Source organism: Acipenser ruthenus, unplaced genomic scaffold, assembly GCF_902713425.1.
Source record: "Acipenser ruthenus unplaced genomic scaffold, fAciRut3.2 maternal haplotype, whole genome shotgun sequence".
Taxonomy (NCBI): domain Eukaryota; kingdom Metazoa; phylum Chordata; class Actinopteri; order Acipenseriformes; family Acipenseridae; genus Acipenser; species Acipenser ruthenus.
The window spans coordinates 49872-69027 of NW_026707716.1; the positions used below are offsets into that span (position 1 = coordinate 49872).

The following is a 19156-nucleotide window of genomic DNA, read 5'->3' on the forward strand; positions in this document are numbered from 1 at the left end:
GGCTCAATTATATCAGCCGGCTTTTCTGTACTCGGATTAAAATCTTGTGTTATTGAAAACAACAACAACCAAAAAATAAACCCCAAACAACTGAAAAATGTCTGTGCCTTTCATTACCTCTCTGTTTCATTCCCTCTTTATTTATTTATGTGTTTGGTAAATTAAACTTCCCTTAAAATGTGGGGCACCATTTATTATTATTATTATTATTATTATTATTATTATTATTATTATTTATTTCGTATACATGCATTATATATATATATAATTAGTTCATATTTGCAATTGTAGTTTAGTTTATAGATCTCTCTCTCTCTCTCTCTGAAGCCCCGCCCCCTCGCTTCATCCCGCCGCCGCAGATCTCGCGGTAGCTCGTGAATCGCACTGTCATGGCTGCCGAAGGAGTCGCGGTGTTTTTAAGTTGCTGAAATTTTCTCTTGAATTGTGTGAAACATGAGGAGGTTTGTTTTTTGTGTTTTTTTTAAAGACGGGGCAAGCGGCAACACGACACCAAATACACGCCTAATAAGGAATACAGACAGAGAGAGAAAGAGACAGAAAGATATATAAGCGACTTGACAGAAACAAAAAGGTAGGGTAAACATTGAAGGAGAGGATGCGAGGAGCGGTATTATTTACATGTAAGATATTGAATTTCAAACTAAACGTGTGAGACGCGTTCAATAACAACAGCAGAGTGACTGGGGAAACTGGGGCTGGCCTCGTATAAAGCCTACGTGTTTTTGTATTCAGTTATATATATATAAAGTACATACTGTATCTACACAAATATAAACACAAATAGTACAATACTGTACCAGTGTGCTGAGCAAGTTGACAGCTCACCTCACACACACACAGAGAGAGAGACAGAGAGAGAGGAGAGACACACAGAGAGAGAAAGAGAGACACACAGAGAGAGAAAGAGACAGAGAGAGAGGAGAGAAAAAGAGAGAGGAGAGACAAAGAGAGAGAGACACAGAGAGAGAAAGAGAGAGAGAGACACAGAGAGAGAAAGAGAGAGAGAGACACACAGAGAGAAAGAGAGAGAGAGACACAGAGAGAGAAAGAGAGAGAGACACACACAGAGAGAAAGAGAGAGAGAGACACAGAGAGAGAAAGAGAGAGAGAGACACACAGAGAGAAAGAGAGAGAGCGCTGACAGCAGCTGCTGCCATGGCAACGGTAGCAGCGGTGTCAGAACCAATCAGAGAGGCCGACCCGGAGACTGAGGAGTCCCAACCCGCCACCCCTCCTACGCAAGCAGAACCAGAACCAGGACCGGGGGAAGGGGGCGAGCCGGCCCTCAAAGTCCCGCGCGTCTCAAACGGGGGTCCGGAAGCGGCCCCACCTTCTGGGGAAAGCTCTGCCGGGCCAGCGGTTTCCATCCCGGAACCGCAGGTGGGCTCGGATGCCGGGCTCTCCGGAGTGACCCGGGCTTCAGAGGAAGGGAGTCTGGATCAGGCTGCTGCAGAGCTGAGCGGGGGAGAGGAGGAGAGAGGAGGAGGAGGAGGAGGAGGAGGAGGAGGGGCGGCCGCCGCCTGCGAGGAGGTGGGAGTCGACATGCAGTGCGAGACACAGGGGAGCCAGGACGAGTAAGTAATTAGCAGCGGCTTCTTCAGTCGCAAGTCATTTTGTTGCAGCTGTTTTGTGAGAAGCTCGTTTTGTTTTTTTTAAACAGGCCGCGGCCGAGATGCTGATTCAAAGGGAACGCGGGAATCGGGAACTGATTTAAAAAAAAAAAAAAAAAAAAAAAAACTAACTGGAAATGGTTTTGCGTTCTGGAGCAGAGCCGACACGGACCGGTTAATGGAGTGATCGATCCTGCTCTCCTCCCAGGGCAGGGTTCTGACCCGGTGTCACTTTCTCTCCCGCAGCCTCGGTTTGGATTTTACCCATGATCCCACGCTGTTGACGGGAGCCTGGGCCGAATATTCTGGAATGACGGAAAACTTTCTCAAGGGCTGCAAATGGTAAGAAATGTCCCAGCGCTGTCTCTAACCACTGAGCTCCTCGAACCCGCTGCCTTCCACACTGCAGCCCAGCGCTGTCTTTATCTAACCACTGAGCTCCTCAAACCCGCTGCCTTCCACACTGCAGCCCAGCGCTGTCTTTATCTAACCACTGAGCTCCTCAAACCCGCTGCCTTCCACACTGCAGCCCAGCGCTGTCTTTATCTAACCACTGAGCTCCTCAAACCCGCTGCCTTCCACACTGCAGCCCAGCACTGTCTTTATCTAACCACTGAGCTCCTCAAACCCGCTGCCTTCCACACTGCAGCCCAGCGCTGTCTTTATCTAACCACTGAGCTCCTCAAACCCGCTGCCTTCCACACTGCAGCCCAGCACTGTCTTTATCTAACCACTGAGCTCCTCAAACCCGCTGCCTTCCACACTGCAGCCCAGCGCTGTCTTTATCTAACCACTGAGCTCCTCAAACCCGCTGCCTTCCACACTGCAGCCCAGCGCTGTCTTTATCTAACCACTGAGCTCCTCAAACCCGCTGCCTTCCACACTGCAGACCAGCGCTGTCTTTATCTAACCACTGAGCTCCTCAAACCCGCTGCCTTCCACACTGCAGCCCAGCGCTGTCTTTATCTAACCACTGAGCTCCTCAAACCCGCTGCCTTCCACACTGCAGCCCAGCGCTGTCTTTATCTAACCACTGAGCTCCTCAAACCCGCTGCCTTCCACACTGCAGCCCAGCGCTGTCTTTATCTAACCACTGAGCTCCTCAAACCCACTGCCTTCCACACTGCAGCCCAGCACCCTAACCACTGAGCTCCTCAAACCCGCTGCCTTCCACACTGCAGCCCAGCGCTGTCTTTATCTAACCACTGAGCTCCTCAAACCCACTGCCTTCCACACTGCAGCCCAGCACCCTAACCACTGAGCTCCTCAAACCCACTGCCTTCCACACTGCAGCCCAGTGCGTTATATTAATTTTATATATATATATATGTATGTATGTAAAAAATATATAATTTTCTAATTCTCACTTAGCTGTGCTTGGGTTAATTGCTGATTTGCAGTGATAAAGTACACTAGACACTAGTAGTAGTTTAAAGCCCCTAACTAACCAAAGTGATTTCTCTCCCCCCCCCCTCTCCCTCTCTCTCCCCCCCCCCTCTCCCCTCTCTCTCCCCCCCCCTCTCCCTCTCCCTCTCTCTCTCCCCCTCTCTCTCTCCCCCTCTCCCTCTCTCTCTTCCCCTCCCTCTCTCTCTTCCCCTCCCTCTCTCTCTTCCCCTCTCCCCCCCTCTCTCTCTCTCTCTCTCTCTCTCAGGCCCCGGATGGATTGTGTCTTGTGACCAACAGCGCTGACAACGTTCTCCGAGTCTACAACCTGCCCCCAGAACTCCACAGCCCGGACTGTGAGGGGCTCCCCCGAAATGGTGCGGCTCTCTGACCCAGGGGTCCCCAACCCTGACCCTAGACTTTGAGGATTATGACATAATTAAAAATAAATAGTTAATTAAAAACCTGTAGGAACCTCATTTAGATCTTTTATTTAACTGCGAGATGCTTGCGATCGTTCAGCTGCTTTCCTTGAAGCCGAGTTAATTGATTGAGAGTTGAGAGTTGATTGATTTCCTCTACTCTCTTCTCTCCCCCTCTCTCTCCACTCTCTCCTCTCTCCCCTCCCGTCTCCTCTCTCTCCTCCCCCCTCCCTCCCTCCTCTCTCTCTCACTCTCATCTCTCCTCCCCCCCTCCCTCCTCTCTCTCCTCTCCTCTCTCCTCTCCTCTCTCCTCTCCCCCTCTCTCCTCTCTCTCTCTCTCTCTCCTACCCCCTCCCTCCCTCCTCTACTCTCCTCTCCCCTCTCCCTCCTCTCTCCTCTCCTCTCTCCTCTCCCTCTCTCCCCCCTCTCTCCCCTCCTCTCTCCTCTCCCCTCTCCCCCCTCTCTCCCCTCCTCTCTCCTCTCCCCTCTCCCCCCCTTCCTCCTCTCCTCTCTCTCCTCCCCCCTCCCTCCTCTCTCTCCTCTCCCCTCTCCCCTCTCTCTTCTCTCTCTCTCCTCTCCCCCCTCTCCTCTCCCCTCTCTCCTCTCTCCTCTCCTCTCTCCCCTCTCCTCTCCTCTCTCCTCTCCCCTCTCCCCCTCTCTCCTCTCCTCTCTCCTCAGACCCCTGTGTTGCGGATGGCGGAGGGAGATACAGTGTATGACTATTGCTGGTATCCACTCATGTCTTCCATGGAGCCGGAGACATGCTTGTGAGTGTTTGCAGATCTGTATACACACACTCACACACAATCACTCACACAAACACACACACAATCACTCACAACACACACAATCACTCACACTCATACTAACACTCACATTCACACAATCACTCACACTCACACACACAATCACTCACACTCATACTCACACTCACACTCACATTTATTTTTTTGTCCTGCACCCTCCCCTTCACCCAGCATCGCCAGCAGCAGCCGGGACAACCCCATCCACATCTGGGACGCCTTCTACGGTGACCTCCGAGCGACCTTCCGTCCCTACAACCACCTGGTGAGCAAAGGGTTAACTCTCCGGGGCGCGTCACTTCCCTACGAGACCAGCAGGGGGAGCAGCAGAAAAGAAAAGAAAAAAATCAGTTTCCATACATTTCAACAGAACTAGCTCTGCTGTAAGGTTATAAACGCGTGGACAGCAAACGAGAAACCACTGCCCTGAACAAGCTCAGCTGTGTCTTATTATTAAACTCGCAGTAAAAACCAGGAATGGATCAAATCGCAATGCAATAACAGTCTTATTCCCATCCCTGGAGACTCCTATTGCGCAGCAGTTTCACCCGTGCCAGGTTTTCCTACCAGCTTGATCTGCCACAGTGTGTATGTAGGTAACGAGCTCAGGTGTGCGTCTCATTATTAAACTCTGTCAATCCTGCAGAGGGTGGAGCTGCTTGCTGTTCCCCTCCCTGGTGACGCTGTGTGCTTGCTGTTCCCCTCCCTGGTGACGCTGTGTGCTTGCTGTTCCCCTCCCTGGTGACCCTGTGTGCTTGCTGTTCCCCTCCCTGGTGACCCTGTGTGCTTGCTGTTCCCCTCCCTGGTGACCCTGTGTGCTTGCTGTTCCCCTCCCTGGTGACCCTGTGTGCTTGCTGTTCCCCTCCCTGGTGACCCTGTGTGCTTGCTGTTCCCCTCCCCCGTGACCCTGTGTGCTTGCTGTTCCCCTCCCCCGTGACCCTGTGTGCTTGCTGTTCCCCTCCCCCGTGACCCTGTGTGCTTGCTGTTCCCCTCCCTGGTGACGCTGTGTGCTTGCTGTTCCCCTCCCTGGTGACCCTGTGTGCTTGCTGTTCCCCTCCCTGGTGACCCTGTGTGCTTGCTGTTCCCCTCCCTGGTGACCCTGTGTGCTTGCTGTTCCCCTCCCTGGTGACCCTGTGTGCTTGCTGTTCCCCTCCCTGGTGACGCTGTGTGCTTGCTGTTCCCCTCCCCCGTGACCCTGTGTGCTTGCTGTTCCCCTCCCCCGTGACCCTGTGTGCTTGCTGTTCCCCTCCCCCGTGACCCTGTGTGCTTGCTGTTCCCCTCCCTGGTGACCCTGTGTGCTTGCTGTTCCCCTCCCTGGTGACCCTGTGTGCTTGCTGTTCCCCTCCCCCGTGACCCTGTGTGCTTGCTGTTCCCCTCCCTGGTGACGCTGTGTGCTTGCTGTTCCCCTCCCTGGTGACCCTGTGTGCTTGCTGTTCCCCTCCCTGGTGACCCTGTGTGCTTGCTGTTCCCCTCCCTGGTGACCCTGTGTGCTTGCTGTTCCCCTCCCTGGTGACCCTGTGTGCTTCCTGTTCTCAGGACGAGCTCTCTGCAGCTCACTCGCTGTGCTTCTCCCCCGACGGAGCCCAGCTGTTCTGCGGCTTCGACAGGATGGTGCGCGTGTTCCAGACCTGCAGACCCGGCCGCGACTGTGAGAAGAGACCCACGATGGGTGAGTGAGTGAGGCTGGGGAGAGCAGCGAGCAGCGAGCAGCCCCCTCCCCCTCCCCCTCCGTGCAGAAGCAGGGGCAGAGCGGGCTCATCTCTCTCTCTCTCTCTCTCTCTCTCAGTGCAGAAGCAGGGGCAGAGCGGGCTCATCTCTCTCTCTCTCTCTCTCTCTCTCTCTCTCTCAGTGCAGAAGCAGGGGCAGAGCGGGCTCATCTCTCTCTCTCTCTCTCTCTCTCAGTGCAGAAGCAGGGGCAGAGCGGGCTCATCTCTCTCTCTCTCTCTCTCTCTCAGTGCAGAAGCAGGGGCAGAGCGGGCTCATCTCTCTCTCTCTCTCTCAGTGCAGAAGCAGGGGCAGAGCGGGATCATCTCCTGCATTGCGTTCAGCCCGGCTCAGGACCTCTATGCCTGCGGCTCCTATTCCCGGACGGTGGGTCTGTACTCGCGGGCGGAGGGGCTCCCCATCGCAGTGCTGCAGGGGCACCAGGGGGGGCTCACTCACCTGCGCTTCTCCCCCGACGGCACGCTGCTCTACAGCGGGGGCAGGAAGGTAAAGAGGGGGGCGCATTTTAGAAAGGGTTGTTTTTTTTTTCACCAAAAAAAACAAAACAAAAAAAAAAAACAACAGATATAAGTGGAATTAATAATCTGCAGATGTGTACAGTTGCAGGGTTACAGAACACAGGGACAGGGTGAGATTTGTATAAAGTGACAGTCTGCAGCAAACACAGTAGAATACAAAAATGAATTTTAAAAGATGCAGATGTGCCAACGAAACCTTGAATACAGTAAACAATACTGCTGGAGAAAGCAGAGTGACTCCGGTCTCTCGAAACAATACTAGTGAATGTGGGGGGGCTGTGCTGTTCCATTAACATGCCCCCCCTCCTCAGGACCCCGAGATCCTGTGCTGGGACCTGCGTGAGCCGGGCAGGGTGCTGTTCTCCATGCGGAGAGCCGTCTCCACCAACCAGAGGATGTACTTCGACCTGGAGCCGTGAGTGTGACCCCCGACCCCCACCCCAACCCCAACCCCAACCCCAACCCCAACCCCAACCCCAGCTCCATAGGAAATCTGACATTGTATTGTATTGTATTGTATTGTATTGTATTGCATTGTATTGCATTGCAAGTGCTGTAAAATGCTCTTAAGAAATCCAGTTGTGGATTACCAGGGCATTGCTTGATCACTGTCTCTGTGTTTGTCTGTCTCCAGGTCGGGTCAGTATCTGCTGAGTGGGGATACTGAAGGGGTCGTGTCAGTTTGGGACACCTCTCTACCGCCCTCCGAAGGGAAGGACCCGGTACTGCAGCCCGTACTACAGTTCCAAGCACAGAAAGACTGCGTCAACGGGATCAGGTGAGTCAACATGCACACAGACACGCACACAGACACAGGGGCACAGACACACACAAATGCACACAGACACAGGGGCACAGACACACATGCACACACACACAGGGAGTCAGTGGCTGAGCCGGGATTTGAACCTCCTGGTATCAAGCCCCCTTTCTCTAACCACTGGACCCCCAAACTAAGCCTCCTTCTTTACCCTTCTCCCCCAGCCTGCACCCCCTGATGCCCCTGCTGGCCTGCTCCTCCGGGCAGCGGCAGCTCCCTGAGCCCTGCGAGAGCGGGGACGAGTCGGACGAGGCCGGGGGCCTCATGACGCTGCGCAACGTCCAGGGAGAGAACTCGCTGACCCTCCTCTGGGCTGGACCAACAGCACAGCAAACCGGGGGGGAGATAACTGGCTGACACTCCGCTGGGCTGGACCAACAGCACAGCAAACCACAAGGGGGAAGATAACTCACTGACACTCTGCTGGGCTGGACCAACAGCACAGCAAACCGGGGGGGAGATAACTGGCTGACCCTCCTCTGGACGATGCGAAACTTGTCCCCAGCTGTATGGTGACAGTTCTTCAGAGCACCCCACGCCGCTGCGTTTGCCAAAGTGACATTTCTCTGTACATGTGTTTCTATGTGACTGACGGAATAAAAGTGTATTTTTTTTCTCAATACCTGTGCTGCAGTAACCCTTCGTGTTGTTAACATGTCCTAACACCACACGGCTGGGCTCGACGCAGCTTCAGTGATTGAGAAATGCACTCGATCCGAGGGATTGCATTGCAGGGCTGTGGGATCGATTCTCATTGTGGTGATGGTGTTGTTGTTGTTGTTTTAAATTACAATTCCTTTTTTAAATCAGTCCCCACTTCCTTCAGAAGCATATTTTAGAGGCATTATATAATAATCGCTGCGGTGGTTCAAACTGCTTGCGTTTGAAGCCGATTTGGATTGACTAAACAAACAGCGATGTGAATGTGAAGTCACGTGAGAGGAGCTCTCTCTAACAGCGCCGCGCTCGCTGGTGAGAGGAGCTCTCTCTAACAGCGCCGCGCTCGCTGGTGAGAGGAGCTCTCTCTAACAGCATCCCTCTTGCTGCATTGACCCCAAACCCTATTGCATTGCTATTATACTTTTCTGGTCACAACAAATTATTACTATTATTATTATTGCGTCATTTAGCAGACGCTTTTATCCAAAGCGACTCACAGAGACTAGGAGGGTGAACTCTGCATCATCAACAACTGCTGCTGCTGCTGCTGCAGAGTCACTTCCAATAGGAGCTCGTTTGTTTGACGTCTCATCCGAAGGACGGAGCACAAGGAGGTGAAGCGACTCGCTCAGGGTCACACACACACACGCACACACACACACACACAGGCAGTCAGTGGCTGAGCCGGGATTTGAACCTCCTGCTATCGAGACCCCTTTTCTTTCACCGCTGGACCCCCAAGCCTTCTTATTTAAATATTCAGCATTTTATTCTAAAGTAATTTCTAGGGTTAATTTTGAAAGACAGATATTGCAGGAAAAAAAAAACTAAAGCTTTTTGTTTAACTAAATTAGAGTTGTTATCATAATAACGGTTATTTAATTTATTTATTTATTAATAACCGGTAGCGCGATGCCAGTTGAAAATGCTCCAGAATTTTAGGAGGATGTGATCTCGACCGTGCTGGTAGCTGGTCGGGGATGGATTGCTCTCCCCTGGCTGGTCGGTTCACTCCCCCGTCTCCTCTCTATCGGTTGCTCGGCGGTCGGCTGCTCTCGCCTCTTTGCGAATGAAAGACAGACAGACTCCTCGAGCAGGGCGAGTGATGCTGCCTCTGCGAATCGAGAGTAATTAAATACAGCGCTTAAAAACATTATATATGAGTACATGTACACTGTACTGCAAAGATGGAATCTCAGTGCGAATATTTCATGTATTTCCCGGCCGTGCCCATTTCCGAGCTGTCAGACCCGGCGCGGTACCGGTCGTTACCCCGGCGGAGTCACCTGTACCTGGGGGAGACGGTGCGCTTCTTACTGGTGCTGCGGTGCCGGGACGGGGGCGGCTCCGGCGGGGCAGACTCGCAGAGCGGCCGGGCTTGGAGGGAGCTGGCCGGCTCTTTGTCCGCCGTGGCCAGCGTCAGCCCCGGCGGGAGCGGCCAGCAGCAGGGCGACGGAGACGAGACTGGGTTAGAGGCCGAGGAAGAGCAACCAGCGCCCGGCCGAGGAGACGGGAAGACCCGCGGCTTCCGGGAGTGCAAGCCGCTGCTGATCCACAATAACAGTGGGAGCAGCGGGAAGGAGTTCCGGAAAGCGCCGGTGCAGGTAGGAGAGGGGGACGGAGAGGGAGAGGGAGAGGGAGAGGGAGAGGGAGAAGAGAGGGTAGGGTGACAGGGAGAGAGGGAGTGGGAGTTGCGGAGAGGGAGAGGGAGAGGGTAGGGTGAGAGGGAGAGGGAGAGAGAGGGAGTGGGAGTTGCGGAGAGGGTAGGGGGAGGGAGAGGGAGAGGGAGAGGGAGAGGGAGAGAGGGTAGGGTGAGAGGAGGGGGTAGGGAGAGGGAGAGGGAGGGAGGTTTGCATTCATGGTTGGATGCATGATAAAGGGACGGCCGGAGTCGCACCCTCTTCCTCTCTGTTTTGTTTTGACACGTATCGCTTCAGCGTCTGTTTAGCAGCTCGTTGGTTCTGTGCGGAAGACCAGTCGTGCGGTTAAGCGCGCAGACCCTTTCAAGCGGCTCCACTGTGGGCACGAAATCGTCTTGTGTCGTTTGAATTGCTGGTTTGCATTAAAAAATAAAATAAAAAACCGCCCAGTCCTTCATGTAAGACGGCCCGTAGCGTTATTATTATTATTAATATTATTTTTTTGACTGTCTTCTGCCTAGGGTTGCCAACCGGTTTAATTTCGGCGGCGATTCTATCCGGAGAGCTTCATAGCAACACGGATTCAAATCGCATGGCTTGAAATGTTAGAAACAAGATCTATCGAAACAGCGCGACTCCCTCCTTTAGAGAATGTCGCTCTTTCTCGTGTAACTTTGTGCTTCACTTTCAATTTATTTAATATGTCTTTCTGCGTCACACAGTCCCGCCCCTATCAGACAAACACAGCAAATCAGCGAGCGGTATCGGTGTGATTGATGGTCACTCCCGCCCCCCGGACACAGGTGTGCGCTTTTAGTACCTCGTTAGCAAAACAATTCAATTCATTTTAGCGACAGTTCACGTAATTCACACGCATTTAGACGCTCAGTAAAATCAATTCATGTGCTGTTAGAGAGAGGCGAGTTGAAAAACCTGCCTGAAGTGTCCCGGGAAGATGCGGTCAGTTTGCATGTCAAATTCTCCGCGTCGCAGCTGCGCTGAGCAGGGTGTGGTGTCGATAGGAAATCAGAGCCAGCGAGAAAAGCCAATCATTCTGTCGCACCGACGTCAATATAATGATATCATACTTTTTTCTTTCTTTCGTACTAGTTCTAAAAATTAAAAGCTTGCAATTTAACACATTGCATTTAAATACGTACACACATGCATGCCTATTATTATTGTTATTAGTATTTTCAACCAAAAGCAGCTTCTATAGAACACACACACACGCGCGCACACACACAGGCATATATAAAAAGTAGAGTCTGGTCTGAGTCAGCAGTGTGTGTGTGTGTCTGTCTGCAGCAGCATCATTATCTCTGTTTCCAGTAGTGTGTGTGTGTGTGTGTGTGTGTGTGTGTCTGTCTGCAGCAGCATCATTATCTCTGTTTCCAGTAGTGTGTGTGTGTGTGTGTGTCTGTCTGCAGCAGCATCATTATCTCTGTTTCCAGTAGTGTGTGTGTGTGTGTGTGTGTGTGTGTCTGTCTGCAGCAGCATCATTATCTCTGTTTCCAGTAGTGTGTGTGTGTGTGTGTGTCTGTCTGCAGCAGCATCATTATCTCTGTTTCCAGTAGTGTGTGTGTGTGTCTGCAGCAGCATCATTATCTCTGTTTCCAGTAGTGTGTGTGTGTGTGTGTGTGTGTGTCAGTCTGCAGCAGCATCATTATCTCTGTTTCCAGTAGTGTGTGTGTGTGTGTGTGTGTGTGTGTCTGTCTGCAGCAGCATCATTATCTGTTTCCAGCAGTGTGTGTGTCTCAGTCTGCAGCAGCATCATTATCTCACTCACAGTTTCCAGTAGTGTGTGTGTGTGTGTGTGTGTGTCTGCAGCAGCATCATTATCTCACTCATTTTCCAGATTCCCTGCTTGTTTTTCTCAAAGCCCTCCTGTTTGTTTTGCTGTATAAAGTTCTCCTGTCTCCCGCTGTGTTAACCCTGCCCCACCCACCCCACAGTCTCCTCTCGATGAGCCGGTGGTCCTGAGCGATGAGGTCATCTTCCCCCTGACCGTCTCACTGGACAAGCTGCCCGTCGGCACCCTGAAGGTCAAGGTAATCAAACAATCAGTACATTATTGATCAGAGTTTTCAGCTGATAGATTCATGTTCTCCTCCTAGCTGGGAAATGAGTGCACCAGCGGTTAAAGAAAAGGGGTCTCGATACCAGGAATCCCAGCTCAGCCACTGACTCCCTGTGTGTGTGTGTGTGTGTGTGTGTGTGTGTATTGATGGGCTGGGTGCATTGCCCTGTGTGTGTGTTTGTGTGTATTGATGGGCTGGGTGCATTGCTCTGTGTGCGTGTGTATGTGTGTGTGTGTGTATTGATGGGCTGGGTGCATTGCCCTGTGTGCGTGTGTATTGATGGGCTGGGTGCATTGCCCTGTGTATTGATGGGCTGGGTGCATTGCCCTGTGTATTGATGGGCTGGGTGCATTGCCCTGTGTATTGATGGGCTGGGTGCATTGCCCTGTGTGTGTGTGTATTGATGGGCTGGGTGCATTGCCCTGTGTGCGTGTGTATTGCAGATCATAGTGACCGTGTGGAAGCACGATGTGGAGAAGGCTGAGGTTCGAGAGCACGGCTACCTGACCATCCTGCAGAACCGCAGCCCCGCCCACATATTCAGAGAGGACCTCAACACATTCAAGGCTCAGGGTGAGCAGCCAATCAGGAGGGGCTGGGGGAGGAGCCAGGGGAGGGCTCAGCACTGAAGGGATTGTAGTATGGTTTAAAAAAAAAAAAAAAAAAAGTGGGCTAGTGGAAGGCAGAACTAGAAGGGAGGGGCTAGTGGAAGGCAGAACTAGAAGGGAGGGGCTAGTGGAAAGCAGAAGCAGAAGTAGAAGGGGGAGGGGCTAGTGGAAGCCAGAAGTAGAAGGGGGAGGGGCTAGTGGAAGCCAGAAGTAGAAGGGGGAGGGGCTAGTAGGGCTCACAACAGGTACGGGGGAGGGGCTAGTACAAGGCTCAAAGCCAGTAAGAGTGGAGCCTGTATTATTTTTTTCAAGTTGCAGACAATTCGGGTTGATTTGAAAGTGCTGTATAATTCCTTGGTGGCTGTTTTTGCTGTGTTGACGTGACCTTTCCCCTTTGACCCCTCCGGCAGTCAGCACGACCCTGACCGTGCTCCCCCCACCCACCGTCAAGTGTCAGCAGCTCACCGTGTCGGGAAAATACCTGACCGTGCTGAAAGGTAGGGGGCGCCACTGAGGCACTGAACCGAGTCTCTGTGTGTGTGTGTGAGGGAGGGAGTCTGTCTCTGTCTGTCTGTGTGTGTGTGTGTGTGAGCGAGTGAGTCTGTGTGAGTGTCTGTCTGTATGTGTGTGTGTGAGTGAGTCTGTGTGAGTGTCTGTCTGTCGGTCTGTGAGTGGGACGCTGTGTGAGTGTCTGTCTGTCTGTCTGTATGTGTGTGACTCTCTGTCTGTCTGTCTGTCTCTGTCTGTATCTGTTTGTGGCATTCAGTCTGTCTCTCTCCTCTCTCCTGCAGTTTTAAACACCTCCTCTCAGGAAGAGATCTCTATCCGGGACGTTCGGATTTTGCCAAATTTCAACGCGTCCTACCTTCCCATGATGCCGGACGGGTCGGTGCTGCTCGTCGACAATGTGTGGTGAGAGCGGCCGTCAGGGAGATGCAGCTTCTGTAGAACAACCACGCACACACACACCCACGCACACACACAACCACACACACACACACACACACACACAACCACACACACACAACCACACACGCACACACAACCACACACAACCACACACACCCATGCACACACACAACCACACACACACAACCACACACACCCACACAACCACACACACACACACACACACCCACGCACACACACACACCCACGCACACACACACAACCACGCACACACACAACCACGCACACAACCACACACACACAACCACACACACACACACACAACCACACACACACACACCCACACAACCACACCCACACCCACACAACCACACACATATACACACATGCATATATATATATATAATAGTGAATCAGGACTTCAACACCTGACACAAAACAAACACAACATTAATGACCTACAATGCGTAGTTTCAGAAGAAATACAATTTGATAAAAATATAGAAGCATAAAGGACCCTATAGATGGATGGATAATTAGACTCAATACCAGGATACCTGAAGGGTTAAACAGCGAGGAATAGCAGATCCTCACGTCACATCACAAACACATTAACAGATTTCAATAGAGATGAGGGAGTGTGCTTACCGTGGCATCAAAAGCCTATATATAGCCTTGAACTAAAGTCTGCTTCCTGTTTGCAGCCACCAGTCGGGAGACGTCGCCATGGCGTCCTTCTACAGGATTGACAGCGTCTCCAGTCGCCTTCCCAGCATGCTCAGCGCCCTGGAGGAGCACAACTTCCTGTTTCAGCTGCAGGTCAACGAGAGGCCGCAGGAAGACGCCAAAGAGGTGAACCGCTGATCCGATTGAACTGGAACCTGCATAAGCGGGAAACAAGCCAGCAGTAACACTGTCTCCCCTCCTCCTCTCCCCCTCTCCCCTCCTCTCAGGGGCTGGAGGTCCCCCTGGTTGCTGTGATCCAGTGGTCGACCCCCAAGCTGCCCTTCACAAGCTGCATCTACACACATTACAGGTAGGGGGCGTTGTGTCGTTTTTATTATGGGAAGCTTTTATAATATTAGGTAAAAAAGGTTTTATTTTTTCTTCCAATGTTTGGTTGCCTGGTATTTGTATCTCTCTCCCTCTCCTCTCTCCCTGGCTCCCTGTGTGATTCTAGTCTCAGTGACGTTGCCCCCTCTCCTCTCTCCCTGTGTGATTCTAGTCTCAGTCAGTGACGTTGACCCCTCTCCTCTCTCCCTGTGTGATTCTAGTCTCAGTCAGTGACGTTGACCCCTCTCCTCTCTCCCTGTGTGATTCTAGTCTCAGTGACGCTGCCCCCTCTTCTCTCTCCCTGTGTGATTCTAGTCTCAGTGACGTTGCCCCCTCTCCTCTCTCCCTGTGTGATTCTAGTCTCAGTGACGTTGCCCCCTCTCCTCTCTCCCTGTGTGATTCTAGTCTCAGTCAGTGACGTTGCCCCCTCTCCTCTCTCCCTGTGTGATTCTAGTCTCAGTGACGTTGCCCCCTCTCCTCTCTCCCTGTGTGATTCTAGTCTCAGTCAGTGACGTTGCCCCCTCTCCTCTCTCCCTGTGTGATTCTAGTCTCAGTGACGTTGCCCCCTCTCCTCTCTCCCTGTGTGATTCTAGTCTCAGTGACGTTGCCCCCTCTCCTCTCTCCCTGTGTGATTCTAGTCTCAGTCAGTGACGTTGACCCCTCTCCTCTCTCCCTGTGTGATTCTAGTCTCAGTGACGTTGCCCCCTCTCCTCTCTCCCTGTGTGATTCTAGTCTCAGTCAGTGACGTTGACCCCTCTCCTCTCTCCCTGTGTGATTCTAGTCTCAGTCAGTGACGTTGCCCCCTCTCCTCTCTCCCTGTGTGATTTTAGTCTCAGTGACGTTGACCCCTCTCCTCTCTCCCAGGCTGCCCAGTATCGGGGTGTCCCGGCCCCGCTTCGTGATGATGGCGTCCTGCGAGTCTCCCGTGTCGGTTAGGCAGCGCTTCCTGGTCCGATACACTCTGCTCAACAACCTGCAGGACTTTCTGGCAGTGAGGCTGGTGTGGACCCCCGAGAGCACCATCGCGGGTGAGAGGGGGAGGAGAGAGAGCCATGGGGGGGGTGAGAGGGGGGGGGTGAGAGAGAGAGCCATGGGGGAGGTGAGAGAAGGGGGGGGGAGGAGAGAGCCATGGGGGGGGTGAGAGGGTCTGTGTGGAACGTCGTCAGACAGAGGAAGATAACTTTGACAGACTTGCGAGACGCTCTGTACACCAGTGAGTGCTGCAGGAACTGATGATTCGCTGATTCTCCCCCCCGCCCCCCCAGGGAAGCTCCTGTCCCGGGAGGACTCCGCCCCCTCGGAGGCGGGGCTCAGCGCTGTGGTCTGCCACACCCCCCTCAGCAGCCTGGGGTCCTGCCGCAAGGGGAGCAGCCTCGCCTTCAGCGTGAGCTTCCAGATACTGAGAGCCGGGCTCTACGAGGTACAGGGGGGGGGGGGGGCTGGGGGTGTGTGTCCCTTTTTAAAAGATAAAATTCAAACTACCTGACAAGGTGAGACTGAATGAGCCTGTCTCCTCCCCTCCCCCCCCAGCTCAGTCAGCACATGAAGCTGAAGCTGCAGTTCACGGCCTCTGTGTCTAACCCTCCCCCCGAGGCGCGGCCCCTGTCCCGGAGGAGCAGCCCGGGCAGCCCTGCGGTGCGGGACCTGCTGGAGAGACGGGAGGCGAGCCTGGGCCGGTCACAGTCCTTCAGCCACCAGCAGCCCTCGCGCTCCCACCTCACCAGGTACCAGCCTGCTCTACACACTGCTGCTCTACACACACTGCTGTACTGTGCACACACTGCTCTACACACTGCTGTACTGTGCACACACTGCTCCACACACTGCTGCTCTACACACACTGCTCCACACACTGCTGCTCTACACACTGCTGTACTGTGCACACACTGCTCCACACACTGCTGTACTGTGCACACACTGCTCTACACACTGCTGTACTGTGCACACACTGTTCTACACACTGCTGTACTGTGCACACACTGCTCCACACACTGCTGTACTGTGCACACACTGCTCCACACACTGCTGTACTGTGCACACACTGCTCTACACACTGCTGTACTGTGCACACACTGCTCCACACACTGCTGTACTGTGCACACACTGCTCTACACACTGCTGTACTGTGCACACACTGTTCTACACACTGCTGTACTACACAGACACTGCTATACACACTGCTGCACTACACACACACTGTTCTACACACTGCTATACACACACTGCTCTACACACTGCTGCACTACACACACACTGCTATACACACTCTGCTCTACACACACTCTGCTCTACACACTGCTGCACTGCTGGTATTCCTGGCCGTCTCTGAGGGATGTATTTGTTCCCCCACACCCAGGACCGGCAGCGTGATGGAGCGCAGAGCCATCACCCCCCCAGTCTCCTCTCCCATTGGCCGGCCGCTGTACCACCCCCAGGAGAAAGCCGTGCTGTCATTGGACAAGATCGCCAAACGCGAGTGCAAGGTGCTGGTGGTGGAGCCTGTCAAGTGACAACACCTCCTCCCCAGCACAGACCTGTCAAGTGACAACACCTCCTCCCCAGCGCAGACCTGTCAAGAGACAACATCTCCTCCCCAGCGCAGACCTGTCAAGAGACAACACCTCCTCCCCAGCGCAGACCTGTCAAGTGACAATACCTCCTCCCCAGCGCAGACCTGTCAAGAGACAACACCTCCTCCCCAGCGCAGACCTGTCAAGAGACAACACCTCCTCCCCAGCGCAGACCTGTCAAGTGACAATACCTCCTCCCCAGCACAGACCTGTCAAGTGACAATACCTCCTCCCCAGCACAGACCTGTCAAGAGACAACACCTCCTCCCCAGCGCAGACCTGTCAAGTGACAACACCTCCTCCCCAGCGCAGACCTGTCAAGAGACAACACCTCCTCCCCAGCGCAGACCTGTCAAGTGACAACACCTCCTCCCCAGCGCAGACCTGTCAAGTGACAACACCTCCTCCCCAGCGCAGACCTGTCAAGTGACAACACCTCCTCCCCAGCGCAGACCTGTCAAGTGACAACACCTCCTCCCCAGCGCAGACCTGTCAAGAGACAACACCTCCTCCCCAGCGCAGACCTGTCAAGAGACAACACCTCCTCCCCAGCGCAGACCTGTCAAGTATTGTTGTGAGGGAGGGATGATGAACTGGATAACATAGCATGACATCGCATCGCATAAACAACTTTCAACTGCTTTCCTGGAAACAAGCGGTGACTCAAAACTGGCTTCCCCTTTAAGAGTCTTGTATGAAATGCAGCTACAGTTCTTTTCACATCCCCTTTAAAACTCATTTTTAAAAGTCTTAAAAGGGATTATTTTTTTCCCCCACACAAAAAAAGAAAAAACCCAACAGGGGGTCCGAATTACTTGAATTGATCTTCTAACATTAATAGAGATTGTGAGGGAGAGAGAGACTGTGTATAGAGATTGTGAGGGAGAGAGAGACTGTGTATAGAGATTGTGAGGGAGAGAGAGACTGTGCATAGAGATTGTGAGGGAGAGAGAGACTGTGTATAGAGATTGTATGAAGCGCTGCTGAGGGAGGGAGAGACTGTGTATAGAGATTGTGAGGGAGAGAGAGACTGTGTATAGAGATTGTATGAAGCGCTGCTGAGGGAGGGAGAGACTGTGTATAGAGATTGTGAGGGAGAGAGACACTGTGTATAGAGATTGTATGAAGCGCTGCTGAGGGAGGGAGAGACTGTGTATAGAGATTGTGAGGGAGAGAGAGACTGTGTATAGAGATTGTATGAAGCGCTGCTGAGGGAGGGAGAGACTGTGTATAGAGATTGTGAGGGAGAGAGAGACTGTGTATAGAGATTGTATGAAGCGCTGCTGAGGGAGGGACTGTGTATAGAGATTGTGAGGGAGAGAGAGACTGTGTATAGAGATTGTATGAAGCGCTGCTGAGGGAGATACTGTATAGAGATTGTATGAAGCGCTGCTGAGGGACAGACTGTGTTGTGGGTTGCGTGGAAGGAGTCTGTGTATAGGGTGGGGGTGCAGCAGGGTGTACCCCCTTTAGTCACAACGAGAAGCTACTGCTGAAGAGGCACAGAGGGCTTCTTTCAATGTTTAGGGAGTTTGTTTTAACTGTCTAACACTGGAAATGTGTTTTATGTACTGTATAAGAAAATGCCACTGATGGTCTCGCAGGATGGGTTCCAGTAGAGATTGCATGTTGCCAAACCCAGTCCAGCATGGGACAGGCTGGTACTGGGAACACTGGGAGAGTGGCTGAACAGGCATCAGAGACAGTGCTCTATTCTAGTCCCTTTGTATTCTGTCCTTTCTGCCTCGTTGTGGTCTCGTCTCTATGGCAGGACGCTGTGGCCGCGCTGTCCCTCGTCTCTATGGCAGGACGCTGTGGCCGCACTGTCCCGGCACGGCGTCTTCGTTTCCGTGTTGTTGTTTAGGTTCGAGACTGGCCGTGTTTCACATGGATATTTTTTTCATGTTATGCGCTCCTGTGGGTTTTTCCTGCGGTGACGGCTGCTTTCTGCACTGTGTTGTGTTGTTGCCCCAGCCAGCCAGATCACACGAACACAGGGAGACCGTCTTACTGTTTTTAAAATGCGTGCCGTTGTGTTTTTAACAATCATCGTCTGTGTCTCAAGCACTTTATTTAAATTCTAATTTATTTAAAAACAAAATGTTTTTAGAGCTGTTTTATTGTGTTTAAAATGCTGTTGCTGTTTTTTTTAATCTTGTTGTATGTTTTGTTTGTTTGTTGTTAAAGACACTGGAAATATTTCTCAAGGAGATCTCCTGTCTGTGCTTGTTTAACCAGTGCTGACTGGTTTAATAAATCTGATTGGCTGACAGGTCCATGCCTGACCAATGACGATTCACTGTTTTTTTTAACCCAATTCTACTCCCCACACA

At 52.5% G+C, this 19156-nt stretch overlaps 2 protein-coding genes across 2 annotated transcripts; both read left to right on the plus strand.

Annotated features, from left to right (window-relative positions):
- The first annotated feature begins 332 nt into the window (after positions 1-332).
- Positions 333-7922, plus strand: LOC131728103 (telomerase Cajal body protein 1-like). Its single transcript, XM_059019284.1, has 11 exons — positions 333-1595; positions 1878-1973; positions 3032-3038; positions 3353-3391; positions 4115-4203; positions 4414-4504; positions 5776-5908; positions 6242-6450; positions 6794-6897; positions 7117-7260; positions 7467-7922. The coding sequence occupies exons 1-11, from the start codon at positions 1177-1179 to the stop codon at positions 7657-7659; spliced, it is 1524 nt and encodes a 507-aa protein (XP_058875267.1). The 5' UTR covers positions 333-1176; the 3' UTR covers positions 7660-7922.
- A 134-nt stretch (positions 7923-8056) lies between these two features.
- Positions 8057-19112, plus strand: trappc14 (trafficking protein particle complex subunit 14). The gene is made up of 11 exons (XM_059019277.1): positions 8057-9566; positions 11558-11653; positions 12127-12256; positions 12702-12788; positions 13083-13203; positions 13905-14052; positions 14154-14236; positions 15118-15281; positions 15519-15673; positions 15784-15977; positions 16610-19112. The coding sequence occupies exons 1-11, from the start codon at positions 9150-9152 to the stop codon at positions 16761-16763; spliced, it is 1749 nt and encodes a 582-aa protein (XP_058875260.1). The 5' UTR covers positions 8057-9149; the 3' UTR covers positions 16764-19112.
- Positions 19113-19156: the final 44 nt, after the last annotated feature.

Bases quoted from the DNA above. Each gene is read 5' to 3' on its own strand.
- LOC131728103 (XM_059019284.1), top strand. From the start codon at position 1,177: ATGGCAACGGTAGCAGCGGTGTCAGAACCAATCAGAGAGGCCGACCCG. The intron at 3,392-4,114 runs GTGCGGCTCTCT...CTCTCTCCTCAG, and splicing joins TGAGGGGCTCCCCCGAAATG to ACCCCTGTGTTGCGGATGGC. The intron at 4,505-5,775 runs GTGAGCAAAGGG...TCCTGTTCTCAG, and splicing joins TCCGTCCCTACAACCACCTG to GACGAGCTCTCTGCAGCTCA.
- trappc14 (XM_059019277.1), top strand. From the start codon at position 9,150: ATGGAATCTCAGTGCGAATATTTCATGTATTTCCCGGCCGTGCCCATT. The intron at 13,204-13,904 runs GTGAGAGCGGCC...TCCTGTTTGCAG, and splicing joins CTGCTCGTCGACAATGTGTG to CCACCAGTCGGGAGACGTCG. The intron at 14,237-15,117 runs GTAGGGGGCGTT...CCTCTCTCCCAG, and splicing joins TGCATCTACACACATTACAG to GCTGCCCAGTATCGGGGTGT.